Source organism: Salmo salar, chromosome ssa11 (assembly GCF_905237065.1).
Source record: "Salmo salar chromosome ssa11, Ssal_v3.1, whole genome shotgun sequence".
Taxonomy (NCBI): Eukaryota; Metazoa; Chordata; class Actinopteri; order Salmoniformes; family Salmonidae; genus Salmo; species Salmo salar.
This window is the reverse complement of record NC_059452.1, coordinates 48992748-49012304: the sequence shown is the minus strand read 5'-3', so window position 1 is coordinate 49012304 and position 19557 is coordinate 48992748. Positions and strand designations below refer to the sequence as shown.

The 19557-nt window shown below is 46.1% G+C and overlaps 1 protein-coding gene across 16 annotated transcripts in view; it reads left to right on the top strand.

Moving 5' to 3' along the window:
* Positions 1-19557, top strand: part of LOC106576577 (probable E3 ubiquitin-protein ligase HERC1) — a 196604-nt gene that overhangs the window by 80471 nt on the left and 96576 nt on the right. For 14 of the 16 annotated variants that reach the window (XM_045689728.1, XM_045689736.1, XM_045689733.1 and 11 more), the window contains 13 exons: positions 548-787; positions 1638-1758; positions 2046-2283; positions 2566-2750; positions 5114-5269; positions 5681-5787; positions 5903-6013; positions 8695-8859; positions 10535-10774; positions 11373-11456; positions 14425-14650; positions 15566-15747; positions 16241-16404. In XM_045689728.1, coding sequence (XP_045545684.1) covers positions 548-787; positions 1638-1758; positions 2046-2283; positions 2566-2750; positions 5114-5269; positions 5681-5787; positions 5903-6013; positions 8695-8859; positions 10535-10774; positions 11373-11456; positions 14425-14650; positions 15566-15747; positions 16241-16404 — 2219 coding nt within the window. The remainder of the gene's footprint in view (positions 1-547; positions 788-1637; positions 1759-2045; positions 2284-2565; positions 2751-5113; positions 5270-5680; positions 5788-5902; positions 6014-8694; positions 8860-10534; positions 10775-11372; positions 11457-14424; positions 14651-15565; positions 15748-16240; positions 16405-19557) is intronic. The other 2 variants (XM_045689732.1, XM_045689742.1) reach the window with 1 other exon arrangement.

Here is a 19557-nt window from a genome sequence, read left to right as displayed (position 1 = left end):
TGTGGAGGATATATACAGGGGGGTACCGGTACAGAGTCAATGTGGAGGATAGATACAGGGGGTACCGGTACAGAGTCAATGTGGAGGCTATATACAGGGGGGTACCGGTACAGAGTCAATGTGGAGGCTATATACAGGGGGTACCGGTACAGAGTCAATGTGGAGGATATATACAGGGGGGTACCGGTACAGAGTCAATGTGGAGGCTATATACAGGGGGTACCGGTACAGAGTCAATTTGGAGGATATATACAGGGGGGTACCGGTACAGAGTCAATGTGGAGGCTATATACAGGGTGTTACGGTACAGAGTCAATGTGGAGGCTATATACAGGAGGTACCGGTACAGAGTCAATGTGGAGGCTATATACAGGGGGGTACCGGTACAGAGTCACTGTGGAGACTATATACAGGGTGTTACGGTACAGAGTCAATGTGGAGGCTATATACAGGAGGTACCGGTACAGAGTCAATGTGCAGGTAGTATTGACTATATGTCTGTAACCTGATTCATTCTAGGACTGATGTGTGCCATTGTTTCCTACAGCTACGTCTGGAGGCTCTACACCAGATCGTGGTGCTGATCTCTGGGATGGAGGAGAAGAGTAGCCAGGCTGCAGGAGGTGGGGGGAGCGGACCAGGAGGTCGACCCAGCCCCAGCGCTGCCTTCCAGTCCTCCTCTCTCCTGACCTCCGTCAGGTTACAGTTCCTGGCTGGATGTTTCGGTCTAGGGACTGTGGGCACCGGGGGACTGAAGGGAGAGAATGTCCAGCTACATCACTACCAGGTACGGGGGGGACTAGGGAGAGAGTGTCCAGCTACATCACTACCAGGTACGGGGGGGACTAGGGAGAGAATGTCCAGCTACATCACTACCAGGTACAGGGGGGACTAGGGAGAGAATGTCCAGCTACATCACTACCAGGTACGGGGGGGACTAGGGAGAGAATGTCCAGCTACATCACTACCAGGTACGGGGGGGACTAGGGAGAGAATGTCCAGCTAATCTCATAATGATGTTGTGTTGGTTCAGGACAGGGTCTGTCTGTCTGTCTGTCTGTCTGTCTGTCTGTCTGTCTGTCTGTCTGTCTGTCTGTCTGTCTGTCTGTCTGTCTGTCTGTCTGTCTGTCTGTCTGTCTGTCTGTCTCATAATGATGTTGTGTTGGTTCAGGACAGGATGTGTCTGTCTCATAATGATGTTGTGTTGGTTCAGGACAGGATGTGTCTGTCTGTCTGTCTGTCTGTCTGTCTGTCTGTCTGTCTGTCTGTCTGTCTGTCTCTGTCTGTCTGTCTGTCTGTCTGTCTGTCTGTCTCATAATGATGTTGTGTTGGTTCAGGACAGGGTCTGTCTGTCTGTCTGTCTGTCTGTCTGTCTGTCTGTCTGTCTCATAATGATGTTGTGTTGGTTCAGGACAGGATGTGTCTGTCTGTCTCATAATGATGTTGTGTTGGTTCAGGACAGGATGTGTCTGTCTGTCTCATAATGATGTTGTGTTGGTTCAGGACAGGATGTGTCTGTCTGTCTGTCTCATAATGATGTTGTGTTGGTTCAGGACAGGATGTGTCTGTCTCATAATGATGTTGTGTTGGTTCAGGACAGGATGTGTCTGTCTCATAATGATGTTGTGTTGGTTCAGGACGGTGTTAAAGCAGCCAAGCGGAGTCTGCAGATGGACATCCAGACAGCCGTACATAAGATATACCAACAGCTGTCTGTCACTCTGGAGAGAGCCCTGCAGGCCAACAAACATCACATAGGTGAACATCACGTTATTACAAAGCAGGGTTCTTCTATACAGGTCCTGGAGAACAACTGTGTGTGCAGGCTTTTGGTCCAGCCCTGCAGTAACACAGCAAGTCTGCGCAACCAGTAGTTTTTCAGGACGTAGTTGGAGACCACCGATATAAAGTAACTCCCCTTCCTCGTCTGCCTCTCACCGTCTCCCTCTCTCTCCCCCTCCCAATGTGGGAAGACACATTTCTGTTGATTACATTCAGTTGGACAACTGACTAGGTTTCCCCCTTTTCCCTTTCCCTCTTTCCAGAGGCCCAGCAGCGCCTCCTGCTGGTGACAGTGTTTGCCCTGAGCGTGCGTTACCAGTCTGTGGACGTGTCCCTGGCCATATCCAGTGGCCTCCTCAATGTGCTGTCACAGCTGTGTGGTACAGAAACCCTGCTGGGACAACCACTCCAGCTGCTACAGAAACCAGGGGTGTCCCAGCTCAGCACTGCCCTGAAGGTAGCCTCCACACGACTACTGCAGATACTGGCCATCAGCACTGGGTAAGACAGGGCTCTCTGCACTAACACACTGTTAATATATGTTACATATTTGTGTCGTCAGATGTGTCGTATCTGGTTTATCTTTAGGGCTGGTTTCCCGGGTCCGGATCAAGCCTATTGGTGGACTAAAAAGGACTTTCAATAGAGATTGTCCTTCGAGCATGATTCTTAGTCCAGTATTAGGCACAATCATGAAACCCTACCCAGAAAGATTGTTGTTACATGTTTGTGTATCTACAAGCTTTCTGTGCTGTGTGACTTGACTTCTCTCTGTGTCTCCAGGACGTATGCAGACAAGCTAGGACCCAAGGTGGTTCAGTCCCTGTTGGACTTGCTGTGTAGCCAGCTGAAGAACCTTCTCTCCCAGGCAGGAGTCAGCCTGCTCACTGCCTCCCCAGGGAAGAACCAGGAGAACCAGGACAGGAAGTCTGAGGATGGAGCTGACCCAGAGAAGACAGACTTTAGAGGTAGGAGAGGACTGGGTGTCATGCAGCATGACTGGAAGTCGATTTGGATCAAATAATAGTGTTATTTGAATGATGATTTATATATATTAGGAGGAGGATTGTCTGCCAGGATGGGTGTAATAGTGATGGAAAGGTTACTAGTGATTTGACTGACTAGAATCGCTTGATTGGCTTGATCGTTTTTTTAAAATAGATTTTTGGGGAACTTCTTAAGTATTGTCAATACAGATAATAGTGGTGAAGTGGCATAAAGATGACAAGAAGTATTGTCAATACAGATGGTAGTGGTGAAGTTGCATAAAGATGACAAGAAGTATTGTCAATACAGATGGTAGTGGTGAAGATGCATAAAGATGACAAGAAGTATTGTCAATACAGATAATAGTGGTGAAGATGCATAAAGATGACAAGAAGTATTGTCAATACAGATGGTAGTGGTGAAGTTGCATAAAGAATGCAGGAAGTATTGTCAATACAGATAATAGTGGTGAAGATGCATAAAGATGACAAGAAGTATTGTCAATACAGATGGTAGTGGTGAAGTTGCATAAAGATGGCAGGAAGTATTGTCAATACAGATAATAGTGGTGAAGATGCATAAAGATGACAAGAAGTATTGTCAATACAGACAATAGTGGTGAAGATGCATAAAGATGACAAGAAGTATTGTCAATACAGATGGTAGTGGTGAAGTTGCATAAAGATGGCAGGAAGTATTGTCAATACAGATAATAGTGGTGAAGATGCATAAAGATGACAAGAAGTATTGTCAATACAGATGGTAGTGGTGAAGTGGCATAAAGATGGCAAGAAGTATTGTCAATAGAGATGGTAGTGGTGAAGTGGCATAAAGATGGCAGGAAGTATTGTCAATACAGATGGTAGTGGTGAAGATGCATAAAGATGGCAGGATTCAGACATGACGTCATTGTTTTGAAACAGCACCCTGTAGAACTTCACTCTGTAATATGTTGTTGTTGTTGTGTTCCATAGTGTTGGAGTAGAAACAGCACCCTATAGAACTTCACTCTGTAATATGTTGTTGTTGTTGTGTTCCATAGTGTTGGAGTAGAAACAGCACCCTATAGAACTTCACTCTGTAATATGTTGTTGTTGTTGTGTTCCATAGTGTTGGAGTAGAAACAGCACCCTGTAGAACTTCACTCTGTAATATGTTGTTGTTGTGTTCCATAGTGTTGGAGTGGAAACAGCACCCTATAGAACTTCACTCTGTAATATGTTGTTGTTGTGTTCCATAGTGTTGGAGTGGAAACAGCACCCTATAGAACTTCACTCTGTAATATGTTGTTGTTGTTGTGTTCCATAGTGTTGGAGTGGAAACAGCACCCTGAAGAACTTCACTCTGTAATATGTTGTTGTTGTTGCTGTTGTGTTCCATATAGTTGGAGTGGAAACAGCACCCTATAGAACTTCACTCTGTAATATGTTGTTGTTGTTGCTGTGTTCCATAGTGTTGGAGTGGAAACAGCACCCTGAAGAACTTCACTCTGTAATATGTTGTTGTTGTTGCTGTTGTGTTCCATATAGTTGGAGTGGAAACAGCACCCTATAGAACTTCACTCTGTAATATGTTGTTGTTGTTGTTGTGTTCCATAGTGTTGGAGTGGAAACAGCACCCTGAAGAACTTCACTCTGTAATATGTTGTTCTTGTTGCTGTTGTGTTCCATAGAGTTGGAGTGGAAACAGCACCCTATAGAACTTCATTCTGTAATATGTTGTTGTTGTTGTGTTCCAGAGTTGGAGTGGAAACAACACCCTATAGAACTTCACTCTGTAATATGTTGTTGTTGTTGTGTTCCATAGTGTTGGAGTGGAAACAGCACCCTGTAGAACTTCACTCTGTAATATGTTGTTGTTGTGTTCCATGGTGTTGGAGTGGAAACAGCACCCTGTAGAACTTCACTCTGTAATATGTTGTTGTTGTGTTCCATAGTGTTGGAGTGGAAACAGCACCCTATAGAACTTCACTCTGTAATATGTTGTTGTTGTTGTTGTTGTGTTCCATAGTGTTGGAGTGGAAACAGCACCCTGTAGAACTTCACTCTGTAATATGTTGTTGTTGTGTTCCATGGTGTTGGAGTGGAAACAGCACCCTATAGAACTTCACTCTGTAATATGTTGTTGTTGTTGTGTTCCATAGTGTTGGAGTGGAAACAGCACCCTGTAGAACTTCACTCTGTAATATGTTGTTGTTGTGTTCCATAGTGTTGGAGTGGAAACAGCACCCTGTAGAACTTCACTCTGTAATATGTTGTTGTTGTGTTCCATAGTGTTGGAGTGGAAACAGCACCCTATAGAACTTCACTCTGTAATATGTTGTTGTTGTTGATGTGTTCCATAGCATTGGTACGTAAGCAGCACACAGCAGAGCTTCACCTGGGAGACTTCCTGGTGTTCCTGAGACGAGTCGTCTCCTCCAAGGCCATCCAATCCAAGATGTCTTCTCCAAAGTGGACAGAGGTGCTGCTCAACATCGCTGCACAGAAATGCTGCTCAGGTACTGTCCAATAAACTGTATTTGTACATTAAAATGCATTATGAAACTCACTAGTCTGTACTTGTAAGTTTAGATGTTTCTTTACATAGACTTAAAATAGGCTAGATATGAACCAGCACCTCCAACCATTTAATATAAATCCTGACCAACGTCAGGTCAGAAGTAAGGACTTACATTGCACAAGGCCTCCATTTTCATCAGTGTCTTCCTTTCAATATGTTATTTGTCAAAGATCAGGTCAAACAGATGGTTTATTTTAATAATGTCTTAGCCCATTCATTAAACGCTTTTTAACTTTCAAACTCACACGATTGCCTGGCTTTTGGATTTGTTAATGTCGCTTAGCACCTATTTGCATAGATCTTTCCTTTTTGCTTTTCAATGACAAGTGTTATTGTTGTTTGTCTGTAGGAGTCCCTCTGGTGGGCAACCTGAGAACTCGTCTCCTGGCCCTTCATGTTCTGGAGGCTGTGCTGCCTGCCTGTGAGGCCAGTGTAGAGAACGACCAGATTACACAGGTACTGGAGCTGTATGCAGTGTGAAGTCTCTCAAAATTCACCCACTCAGTCACTAGTGAGGTCCCAATAAGAGAATTTGATGATGTAGCTGGTAAAAGGTGTGGTCCTCCTCTAGGTGGTGGAGCGTCTCTTCTCGCTGCTGGCTGACTGTATGTGGGAAGCTCCCATCGCCCAGGCCAAGCACACCATCCAGATGAAAGAGAAAGAGCAGGAGCTTAAACGACAGGTGCAGGACAACTCATAATGCACTCTATATCGCCTCATGTTGCACTCTATATCGCCTCATGTTGCACTCTATATCGCCTCATAATGCACTCTATATCGCCTCATGTTGCACTCTATATCGCCTCATAATGCACTCTATATCGCCTCATAATGCACTCTATATCGCCTCATAATGCACTCTTTATCGCCTCATAATGCACTCTATATCGCCTCATAATGCACTCTATATCGCCTCATAATGCACTCTTTATCGCCTCATAATGCACTCTATATCGCCTCATAATGCACTCTATATCGCCTCATAATGCACTCTGTATCGCCTCATAATGCACTCTGTATCGCCTCATAATGCACTCTGTATCGCCTCATAATGCACTCTATATCGCCTCATAATGCACTCTGTATCGCCTCATAATGCACTCTGTATCGCCTCATGTTGCACTCTATATCGCCTCATAATGCACTCTATATCGCCTCATGTTGCACTCTATATCGCCTCATAATGCACTCTATATCGCCTCATGTTGCACTCTATATCGCCTCATAATGCACTCTATATCGCCTCATGTTGCACTCTATATCGCCTCATAATGCACTCTATATCGCCTCATAATGCACTCTATATCGCCTCATAATGCACTCTTTATCGCCTCATAATGCACTCTATATCGCCTCATAATGCACTCTGTATCGCCTCATAATGCACTCTGTATCGCCTCATAATGCACTCTGTATCGCCTCATAATGCACTCTGTATCGCCTCATAATGCACTCTGTATCGCCTCATAATGCACTCTGTATCGCCTCATAATGCACTCTATATCGCCTCATAATGCACTCTGTATCGCCTCATAATGCACTCTGTATCGCCTCATAATGCACTCTATCGCCTCATAATGCACTCTATCGCCTCATAATGCACTCCGTATCGCCTCATAATGCACTCCGTATCGCCTCATAATGCACTCTATAATGCACTCTATATCGCCTCATAATGCACTCTATATCGCCTCATAATGCACTCTATATCGCCTCATAATGCACTCTGTATCGCCTCATAATGCACTCTGTATCGCCTCATAATGCACTCTGTATCGCCTCATAATGCACTCTATATCGCCTCATAATGCACTCTATATCGCCTCATAATGCACTCTATAATGCACTCTATATCGCCTCATAATGCACTCTATATCGCCTCATAATGCACTCTATATCGCCTCATAATGCACTCTGTATCGCCTCATAATGCACTCTGTATCGCCTCATAATGCACTCTATCGCCTCATAATGCACTCTATATCGCCTCATAATGCACTCTGTATCGCCTCATAATGCACTCTGTATCGCCTCATAATGCACTCTGTATCGCCTCATAATGCACTCTGTATCGCCTCATAATGCACTCTATCGCCTCATAATGCACTCTATATCGCCTCATAATGCACTCTATATCGCCTCATAATGCACTCTGTATCGCCTCATAATGCACTCTGTATCGCCTCATAATGCACTCTGTATCGCCTCATAATGCACTCTGTATCGCCTCATAATGCACTCTGTATCGCCTCATAATGCACTCTGTATCGCCTCATAATGCACTCTGTATCGCCTCATAATGCACTCTGTATCGCCTCATAATGCACTCTGTATCGCCTCATAATGCACTCTGTATCGCCTCATAATGCACTCTATCGCCTCATAATGCACTCTATCGCCTCATAATGCACTCTGTATCGCCTCATAATGCACTCTGTATCGCCTCATAATGCACTCTGTATCGCCTCATAATGCACTCTGTATCGCCTCATAATGCACTCTGTATCGCCTCATAATGCACTCTGTATCGCCTCATAATGCACTCTATCGCCTCATAATGCACTCTGTATCGCCTCATAATGCACTCTGTATCGCCTCATAATGCACTCTGTATCGCCTCATAATGCACTCTGTATCGCCTCATAATGCACTCTGTATCGCCTCATAATGCACTCTGTATCGCCTCATAATGCACTCTGTATCGCCTCATAATGCACTCTATATCGCCTCATAATGCACTCTATCGCCTCATAATGCACTCTGTATCGCCTCATAATGCACTCTGTATCGCCTCATAATGCACTCTGTATCGCCTCATAATGCACTCTATCGCCTCATAATGCACTCTGTATCGCCTCATAATGCACTCTGTATCGCCTCATAATGCACTCTATCGCCTCATAATGCACTCTATCGCCTCATAATGCACTCTGTATCGCCTCATAATGCACTCTGTATCGCCTCATAATGCACTCTATCGCCTCATAATGCACTCTATATCGCTTCTTATTATTATTCTTTCTTATTTTTCTTTCTTCTTCTTTATTTTACTTTCTATTTCTTCTTCTTTTGTATTCTTTTTTTCTTGCTTTTTCTTTACTTTTTCTTTTTTCTTTCTTTTTCTTTTTTCCTTTTTTTCTTTCTCTTTCTTTTCCTTTCTTCCTTTCTTTCTTTTTCAATTCTTTCTTTTTATTTCTTCTTCTTTTTCATTCTTTCTTTCTTTTTATTTCATTCTTTCTTTCTTCTTCTTTTTCTTTCTTTTTCTCAGACTTTTTCTTATTATTATTTTTTTCTTCTTTGTCTTCTTCTCTGTGAATTAACTGGCTCGCAATCTGACTAACTGATTCATCCATCTGTCCCCAGGGTGAGGAGGAGGATGAGAACCTTCCTATCCAGGAGGTGTCGTTTGACCCGGAGAAGACTCAGTGTTGTGTGGTGGAGAATGGCCAGGGTCTGACCCACGGCAGCGGGGGGAAGGGATATGGACTGGCCTCTACCGGCATCTCCTCTGGGTGCTACCAGTGGAAGGTACAGTACATCTCCTCTGGGTGCTACCAGTGGAAGGTACAGTACATCTCCTCTGGGTGCTACCAGTGGCATGTGAAAACACGCCTACTGTCCCGTTGCTAATGTTTGAGGGGAAATGGCATGTGAAAACACACCTACTGTCCCGTTGCTAACGTTTGATGGGAAATGGCATGTGAAAACACGCCTACAGTCCCATTGCTAACGTTTGAGGGGAAATGGCATGTGAAAACACGCCTACTGTCCCGTTGCTAACGTTTGAGGGGAAATGGCATGTGAAAACACGCCTACTGTCCCGTTGCTAATGTTTGAGGGGAAATGGCATGTGAAAACACGCCTACTGTCCCGTTGCTAATGTTTGAGGGGAAATGGCATGTGAAAACACACCTACTGTCCCGTTGCTAATGTTTGAGGGGAAATGGCATGTGAAAACACGCCTACTGTCCCGTTGCTAATGTTTGAGGGGAAATGGCATGTGAAAACACACCTACTGTCCCGTTGCTAATGTTTGAGGGGAAATGGCATGTGAAAACACGCCTACTGTCCCGTTGCTAATGTTTGAGGGGAAATGGCATGTGAAAACACACCTACTGTCCCATTGCTAACGTTTGAGGGGAAATGGCATGTGAAAACACGCCTACTGTCCCGTTGCTAACGTTTGAGGGGAAATGGCATGTGAAAACACGCCTACTGTCCCGTTGCTAACGTTTGAGGGGAAATGGCATGTGAAAACACGCCTACTGTCCCGTTGCTAATGTTTGAGGGGAAATGGCATGTGAAAACACGCCTACTGTCCCGTTGCTAATGTTTGAGGGGAAATGGCATGTGAAAACACACCTACTGTCCCGTTGCTAACGTTTGATGGGAAATGGCATGTGAAAACACGCCTACAGTCCCGTTGCTAACGTTTGAGGGGAAATGGCATGTGAAAACACGCCTACTGTCCCGTTGCTAACGTTTGAGGGGAAATGGCATGTGAAAACATGCCTACTGACCCGTTGCTAACGTTTGAGGGGAAATGGCATGTGAAAACACGCCTACTGCCCCGTTGCTAACGTTTGAGGGGAAATGGCATGTGAAAACACGCCTACTGTCCCGTTGCTAACGTTTGAGGGGAAATGGCATGTGTCAGCCGTCAGAAGAGCATACGTCCTGCTTGTCATCCAGCCTCTGTGGTGTGTGTGTGTGTGTGTGTGTGTGTGTGTGTGTGTGTGTGTGTGTGTGTGTGTGTGTGTGTGTGTGTGTGTGTGTGTGTGTGTGTGTGTGTGTGTGTGTGTGTGTGTGTGTGTGTGTGTGTGTGTGTGTGTGTGTGTCAGTCACCAGATCTGAACCCAACTGAACACTTATGGGAGATTCTGGAGTGGAGCCTGAGACAGCGTTTTCCACCACCATCAACAAAACACCAAATGATGGAGTTTCTGGTGGAAGACTGGTGTCACATCCCTCCAATAGAGTTCCAGACACTTGTAGAATCTATGACAAGGTGTATTGAAGCCGTTCTGACTGGTGGAGACCCAACGCCCCATTAGCACACTTTATGTTGGTGTTTCCTGTATTTTAGCAGTTACCTGTAGCCGCTGTGTCTTCATTAATGAGCTCCCCTGCTGCTGCGCCACGTCCCTTATGTAATGTGTTTCCTGTATCTCATAACATTGTGTCTGTTTGTTTGTACCTGTAGTTCTACATTGTGAAGGAGAACCGTGGGAACGAGGGGACGTGTGTCGGGGTGTCTCGTTGGCCTGTCCATGACTTCAACCACCGCACCACGTCAGACATGTGGCTGTACCGGGCCTACAGCGGGAACCTGTACCACAACGGAGAGCAGACCCTCACCCTCTCCTCCTTCACCCAGGGAGACTACATCACCTGTGTGTTGGACATGGAGGCACGCACCATCTCCTTCGGGAAGAACGGAGAGGTCAGAAGATAAAGCTACTGTCAGTTGGCCTTTTCCCTCTGTTCTGAGATGCTTTTCACCGTGACTGGCCCTTTGAGCCGGACTATAAACACTATAAACTCTTCCCAAAACAATTAAAACCCCATGATGTCTGATGACAAGTCATTACAGTCTCCTCACAGAGAGAGATGTATAGATGATAGATAGAGAGAGGGAGGGAGGGAGAGGGAGGGAGAGATGTATAGATGATAGATGGGGAGGGAGGGAGGGAGGGAGGGAGGGAGGGAGGGAGGGAGGGATGTATAGATGATGGAGGGAGGGAGGGAGAGAGGGAGGGAGAGAGGGAGGGAGGGAGGGAGGGAGAGATCAATATCTATCAGCAGGGTCCCCCCAATGACTGACAGTTTACAGTCTGAAACTTAGAGACACCAGAGTGCCCCCCCCTCTAGAGACACCAGAGTGCCCCCCCTCTAGAGACACCAGAGTGCCCCCCCCTCTAGAGACACCAGAGTGCCCCCCCCCCATCTAGAGACACCAGAGTGCCCCCCCCTCTAGAGACACCAGAATGTTTGAGACAGTCTCTGCTATGTTTACAGAAGCCTGTTATTGTTTTCCACAGGAGCCCAAGTTAGCCTTTGAGGACGTGGACGCCACAGAGCTCTACCCCTGTGTCATGTTCTACAGCAGTAACCCTGGAGAGAAGGTAAGACAACGCTGAACCTATCTAGAACCTAGTTAAACATAGAACCTAGTTAAACCTAGATCCTAGTTAAACCTAGAACCTAGTTAAACATAGAACCTAGTTAAACCTAGAACCTAGTTAAACCTAGATCCTAGTTAAACCTAGATCCTAGTTAAACCTAGAACCTAGTTAAACCTAGAACCTAGTTAAACCTAGATCCTAGTTAAACCTAGAACCTAGTTAAACCTAGAACCTAGTTAAACCTAGAACCTAGTTAAACATAGAACCTAGTTAAACCTAGAACCTAGTTAAACCTAGAACCTAATTAAACATTGAACCTAGTTAAACATTGAACCTAGTTAAACCTAGAACCTAGTTAAACCTCGGCTGTAAGGTTTGTTCAAACTACTCGTTAGATTGTTCTATCTTGCCATTGTTAGTTTTGTCGTTATTACCTTAGGCCTGTCATGTTTTTAAATTATTCAAAAACAACTTCTAACTTTATGAGAACTCAGTTGGATAAATGGATTGTTTGATGATGAGGAAGTAGAGTGTAAGGATGGGCAGGAGTAATCAAGTAATCCAACAGACATCAAAACTCTTATCTTCAACCAGAGATCACATTTTTTTTCAAATACTGTAAAACTGTTTGGTGGAATGTGCTTTGTGGCAAGTGACATTTCCCCCCCATTTAAGAAAAAGGAAAAAAATGTAATTGTCTTAAAGACGACGTTCATTTTCTTTGACTCTAGTGTTCCATTTGTAAAGGTGCATTTGCCGGGCACAACAAAAATGTTACCAAGCCAAGCATCACACAGTTCTTCTCCCTAAATTCCCTTTCACCCTCTGTCTCTTTCACTCCATTAGGTTCCGACCTCTCCCTCTACACACGCGTGCTGAGTGTGCACACAAGCCCGTTAGGCCGACACATATAAAGGACTATAAAAACATATCAGACGAATTACACATGCTACATTCCCTGACGAATGACAAATGACAAATGGAAGTAGGAAAATATGTGTTCCAACAACGAGCTGCAGTTTTGGAATAATTGCGTCCCGTCTATTTTCAGCTTTTGCTACTTTGGGAACTGCTTGTGCGCCCCCGAGTGGCGCAGCGGCCTGGTACGATTCCGGGCTGTATCACAACCGGCCGTGTTTGAGAGTCCCATAGGGTGTGGCGCACAATTGGCCCGGCGTCGTCCAGGTTAGGGTTTGGCCTAACCCACCTAAACATAGACACGTTAGTTAGCCTAGCCTATAACCCACCTAAACATAGACAGGTTAGTTAGCCTAGCCTATAACCCACCTAAACATAGACAAGTTAGTTAGCCTAGCCTATAACCCACCTAAACATAGACAAGTTCCACAGTGAAAATACGCAAAAACATTAGTAAGCCTGGGGCCTTCTCACCAAACAGATGGTGTTGTCTTGATTCATCACCTTGCACTGTTCCATGTGGAATTATTCATCCATTTAGAAAATTACAAAGAACATCCTGAATAAACTAAATCCAACATCTGTTTATCAAAAAGAAGACCGCTTTTGGTTTGTAACCTTGAATTCTTTTTATTATTTTTTTCAACTGGCCAAATTGCAGCTATCTTTCTGTCTCCAGGTAAAAATCTATGTCTCACTGCTCCCTAACTCTCTGTTCCAGGTAAAGATCTGTGTCTCACTGCTCCCTAACTCTCTGTTCCAGGTAAAGATCTGTGTCTCACTGCTGCCTAACTCTCTGTTCCAGGTAAAGATCTGTCTCACTGCTCCCTAACTCTCTGTTCCAGGTAAAGATCTGTGTCTCACTGCTGCCTAACTCTCTGTTCCAGGTAAAGATCTGTGTCTCACTGCTCCCTAACTCTCTGTTCCAGGTAAAGATCTGTGTCTCACTGCTCCCTAACTCTCTGTTCCAGGTAAAGATCTGTGTCTCACTGCTCCCTAACTCTCTGTTCCAGGTAAAGATCTGTCTCACTGCTCCCTAACTCTCTGTTCCAGGTAAAGATCTGTGTCTCACTGCTCCCTAACTCTCTGTTCCAGGTAAAGATCTGTGTCTCACTGCTCCCTAACTCTCTGTTCCAGGTAAAGATCTGTCTCACTGCTCCCTAACTCTCTGTTCCAGGTAAAGATCTGTGTCTCACTGCTCCCTAACTCTCTGTTCCAGGTAAAGATCGGTGTCTCACTGCTCCCTAACTCTCTGTTCCAGGTAAAGATCGGTGTCTCACTGCTCCCTATCTTTCTGTCTCCAGGTAAAAATCTATGTCTCACTGCTCCCTAACTCTCTGTTCCAGGTAAAGATCTGTGTCTCACTGCTCCCTAACTCTCTGTTCCAGGTAAAGATCTGTGTCTCACTGCTCCCTAACTCTCTGTTCCAGGTAAAGATCTGTGTCTCACTGCTCCCTAACTCTCTGTTCCAGGTAAAGATCTGTGTCTCACTGCTCCCTAACTCTCTGTTCCAGGTAAAGATCTCTCTCACTGCTCCCTAACTCTCTGTTCCAGGTAAAGATCGGTGTCTCACTGCTCCCTAACTCTCTGTTCCAGGTAAAGATCGGTGTCTCACTGCTCCCTAACTCTCTGTTCCAGGTAAAGATCTGTCTCACTGCTCCCTAACTCTCTGTTCCAGGTAAAGATCGGTGTCTCACTGCTCCCTAACTCTCTGTTCCAGGTAAAGATCGGTGTCTCACTGCTCCCTAACTCTCTGTTCCAGGTAAAGATCTGTGTCTCACTGCTCCCTAACTCTCTGTTCCAGGTAAAGATCTGTCTCACTGCTCCCTAACTCTCTGTTCCAGGTAAAGATCTGTGTCTCACTGCTCCCTAACTCTCTGTTCCAGGTAAAGATCTGTCTCACTGCTCCCTAACTCTCTGTTCCAGGTAAAGATATGTGTCTCACTGCTCCCTAACTCTCTGTTCCAGGTAAAGATCTGTCTCACTGCTCCCTAACTCTCTGTTCCAGGTAAAGATCGGTGTCTCACTGCTCCCTAACTCTCTGTTCCAGGTAAAGATCTGTGATATGCAGATGCGGGGTACCCCTCGTGACCTCCTGCCTGGTGATCCTATCTGCAGCCCTGTGGCCACAGTCCTGGCGGAGGCCACCACACAGCTCATCAGGATCCTGCACCGCACGGACCACTGGACACACTGCATCAACAAGATCATGATGGAGAGGTTACACAAAATCAAACCCTGCTTCAGAGACTCAAACAACGGTACTGGAGGAGTAGGTGAGGGGAGAGGAGAGGAGAGGGGGGGAGAGGAGGAGAGGAGAGGGAAGAGAGGAGAGGAGAAGGGGAGGAGAGGAGGAGAAGAGAGGGGGAGAGGATAGAGGAGGAGGGGGAGAGGATAGAGGAGGAGGGGGAGAGGATGGAGGGGGAGAGGATAGGGGAGGAGGGGAGAGGAGAAGAGAGGAGGAGGGGGGAAGAGAGGTGAGGGGAGGGAGAGGGGGAAGAGAGGAGAGGGGGGAGAGAGGAGAGGAGGTGAGAGGACATTAGAGAAGGGAGGTTGAGTAGAGGAGAGAGGAGGTGAGAGGACATTAGAGAAGGGAGATTGAGGAGAGGAGAGGAGGTGAGAGGACATTAGAGAAGGGAGGTTGAGGAGAGATTTGTACTGTCTGCTTTGTGTCATGTCACCAAGGCAGTTTAAATTTGTACTGTCTGCTTTGTGTCATGTCACCAAGGCAGTTTAAAGTACAGTAGACCAACATAGCTCCTGTAGTAGGTGTTCCATCTGGTTCTGGAACACCTTGTTAATGCCTGGATAAAGTTAGGGCTTGTGTTGCTCATTGGATAAAGTTAGGGCTTGTGTTGTTATTGGATAAAGTTAGGGCTTGTGTTGCTCATTGGATAAAGTTAGGGCTTGTGTTGTCATTGGATAAAGTTAGGGCTTGTGTTGCTCATTGGATAAAGTTAGGGCTTGTGTTGCTCATTGGATAAAGTTAGGGCTTGTGTTGCTCATTGGATAAAGTTAGGGCTTGTGTTGCTCATTGGATAAAGTTAGGGCTTGTGTTTCTTCATTTGAATGAATGAATGTTTCTTCACATGTTGACCAGCCTGATTAAATCATCATTTCTGTGAGTTAATATTAAAAGGCCCACAGTCAGCACCATCACATGTACAGTAACACATCATATGACACATCAGGTCAGAGGTTAAAGAAGAGTCGTTCGGTGCAGAGCAGAGAGGAGCATGATGCCCAGAGGGACTCGTCCAGGGACCCCCAGAGAGGGGAGGAGGAGAGGGGCCGGCCGGGACACGGGGGCCGCCAGGGGCATGGAGGCCTGGGGGATCTCTCTGACCACCACCTCAGGACCCTCTGTACAGAGGTCTGTATATCTGAGGTTTTGTTGTGATTATCAATCTTTATTAGCCTGGGTACCATTCTGTTTTTGATATTATTCCACAATGTTTTTGGCATGAGTGTGGAATGTTAGCACAAACATACTGGTACCCAAGCTAATAGTTTAAAATGTATTTGCAAGAAACACTTGACAACACCTTGACACACCGCACCTTGACACACCACACCTTGACACACCACACCTTGACACACCACACCATGACACACCACACCTTGACACACCGCACCATGACGCACCGCACCATGACACACCACACCTTGACACACCACACCTTGACACACCACACCTTGACTCGACACACCATGTAACATCAGGATATTTATATTGATACAGTTAATATCTGTGTAATTTCCGTGTAATATTTCTCAGTAGCCCGTTGCTCATTGTGAAGTGGAGCAGCAGTTGCTGTTTCAGAGGTCGCTGTCTGTTCTGAAGGCGTTTCATGTTGAACTCTTAGGTGTGGCCTGTGCTGGCGGTGATGGGGGGTGCAGACGCAGGGCTGCGTGTTGGGGGGCGCTGTGTACACAAACAGACCGGTCGTCATGCTACTCTACTGGGCGTGGTGAAGGAGGGGAGCACCTCAGCCAAGGTGCAGTGGGACGAGGCTGAGATCACCATCAGGTATTAACATTATAGTTGACCCTACACGTCTTGGTAGCCTGGTCTCAGATCTGTTTGTGCTCTCTTGTCTAATGGAATTCTCATGGCTTGACAATGGCAAGGGAAATAGGTAAGAGCAGAATCTGATCTGAGACCAGGCTAAGGTATTGATAGAAACTGATCTGAGACCAGGCTAAGGTCTTGATAGAAACTGATCTGAGACCAGGCTAAGGTATTGAGAGGAGCAAGGCCTATTATTAGGGCTGGCACAATTATAGTATAATCGTTTCACCAACAATAGTGGACAATAACCATGATCCCCCCCCTCAACAATAACCATGATCCCCCCCCCTCAACAATAACCATGATCCCCCCCCCTCAACAATAACCATGATCCCCCTCAACAATAACCATGATCCCCCCCCTCAACAATAACCATGATCCCCCCTCAACAATAACCATGATCCCCCCTCAACAATAACCATGATCCCCCTCAACAATAACCATGATCCCCCTCAACAATAACCATGATCCCCCCAACAATAACCATGATCCCCCCCTCAACAATAACTATGATCCCCCCTCAACAATAACCATGATCCCCCCTCAACAATAACCATGATCCCCCCTCAACAATAACCATGATCCCCCCTCAACAATAACCATGATCCCCCCTCAACAATAACCATGATCCCCCCCTCAACAATAACCATGATCCCCCCTCAACAATAACCATGATCCCCCTCAACAATAACCATGATCCCCCTCAACAATAGCCATGATCCCCCCTCAACAATAACCATGATCCCCCTCCTCAACAATAACCATGATCCCCCTCCTCAACAATAACCATGATCCCCCCTCAACAATAACCATGATCCCCCCCCTCAACAATAACCATGATCCCCCCTCAACAATAACCATGATCTCCCCCTCAACAATAACCATGATCCCCCCTCAACAATAACCATGATCCCCCCCTCAACAATAACCATGATCCCCCCCAACAATAACCATGATCCCCCCTCAACAATAACCATGATCCTCCCCCTCAACAATAACCATGATCCCCCCTCAACATTAACCATGATCCCCCCCTCAACAATAACCATGATCCTCCCCTCAAGAATAACCATGATCCCCCCTCAAGAATAACCATGATCCCCCCTCAACAATAACCATGATCCCCCCTCAACAATAACCATGATCCCCCCTCAACAATAACCATGATCCCCCCTCAACAATAACCATGATCCCCCCTCAACAATAACCATGATCCCCCTCAACAATAACCATGATCCCCCCTCAACAATAACCATGATCCCCCCTCAACAATAACCATGATCTCCCCCTCAACAATAACCATGATCCCCCCTCAACAATAACCATGATCCCCCCCTCAACAATAACCATGATCCCCCCCCAACAATAACCATGATCCCCCTCAACAATAACCATGATCCTCCCCCCTCAACAATAACCATGATCCCCCCTCAACATTAACCATGATCCCCCCTCAACAATAACCATGATCCTCCCCTCAAGAATAACCATGATCCCCCCTCAAGAATAACCATGATCCCCCTCAAGAATAACCATGATCCCCCTCAACAATAACCATGATCCCCCCTCAACAATAACCATGATCCCCCCTCAACAATAACCATGATCCCCCCTCAACAATAACCATGATCCCCCCTCAACAATAACCATGATCCCCCCTCAACAATAACCATGATCCCCCCTCAACAATAACCATGATCCCCCCTCAACAATAACCATGATCCCCCTCAACAATAACCATGATCCCCCCTCAACAATAACCATGATCCTCCCCCTCAACAATAACCATGATCCCCCCTCAACAATAACCATGATCCCCCCTCAACAATAACCATGATCCTCCCCCCTCAACAATAACCATGATCCTCCCCCCTCAACAATAACCATGATCCCCCTCAACATTAACCATGATCCCCCCTCAACAATAACCATGATCCTCCCCTCAACAATAACCATGATCCCCCCTCAACAATAACCATGATCCCCCCTCAACAATAACCATGATCCCCCCTCAACAATAACCATGATCCCCCCTCAACAATAACCATGATCCCCCTCAACAATAACCATGATCCCCCCTCAACAATAACCATGATCCTCCTCCCTCAACAATAACCATGATCCCCCCTCAACAATAACCATGATCCCCCCTCAACAATGACCATGATCCCCCCTCAACAATAACCATGATCCCCCCAACAATAACCATGATCCCCCCTCAACAATAACCATGATCCCCCCTCAACAATAACCATGATCCCCCTCGACAATAACCATGATCCCCCCTCGACAATAACCATGATCCCCCTCAACAATAACCATTATCCCCCCTCAACAATAACCATGATCCCCCCTCAACAATAACCATGATCCCCCCCTCAACAATAACCATGATCCCCCCCTCAACAATAACCATGATCCCCCTCAACAATAACCATGATCCCCCCTCAACAATAACCATGATCCCCCCTCAACAATAACCATGATCCCCCCTCAACAATAACCATGATCCCCCCTCAACAATAACCATGATCCCCCTCAACAATAATCATGATCCCCCTCAATAATAACCATGATTCCCCCCTCAACAATAACCATGATCCCCCCTCAACAATAACCATGATCCCCCCTCAACAATAACCATGATCCCCCCCTCAACAATAACCATGATCCCCCCCTCAACAATAACCATGATCCCCCCTCAACAACAACCATGATCCCCCCTCAACAATAACCATGACCCCCCCCTCAACAATAACCATGACCCCCCCTCAACAATAACCATGATCCCCCTCAACAATAACCATGATCCCCCCTCAACAATAACCATGACCCCCAGTCAACAATAACCATGATCCCCCCTCAACAATAACCATGATCCCACCTCAACAATAACCATGACCCCCCCTCAACAATAACCATGATCCCCCCCTCAACAATAACCATGATCCTCCCCCCTCAACAATAACCATGATCCTCCCCCTCAACAATAACCATGATCCCCCCCTCAACAATAACCATGATCCCCCCCAACAATAACCATGATCCCCCCCAACAATAACCATGATCCCCCCTCAACAATAACCATGATCCCCCTCAGCAATAACCATG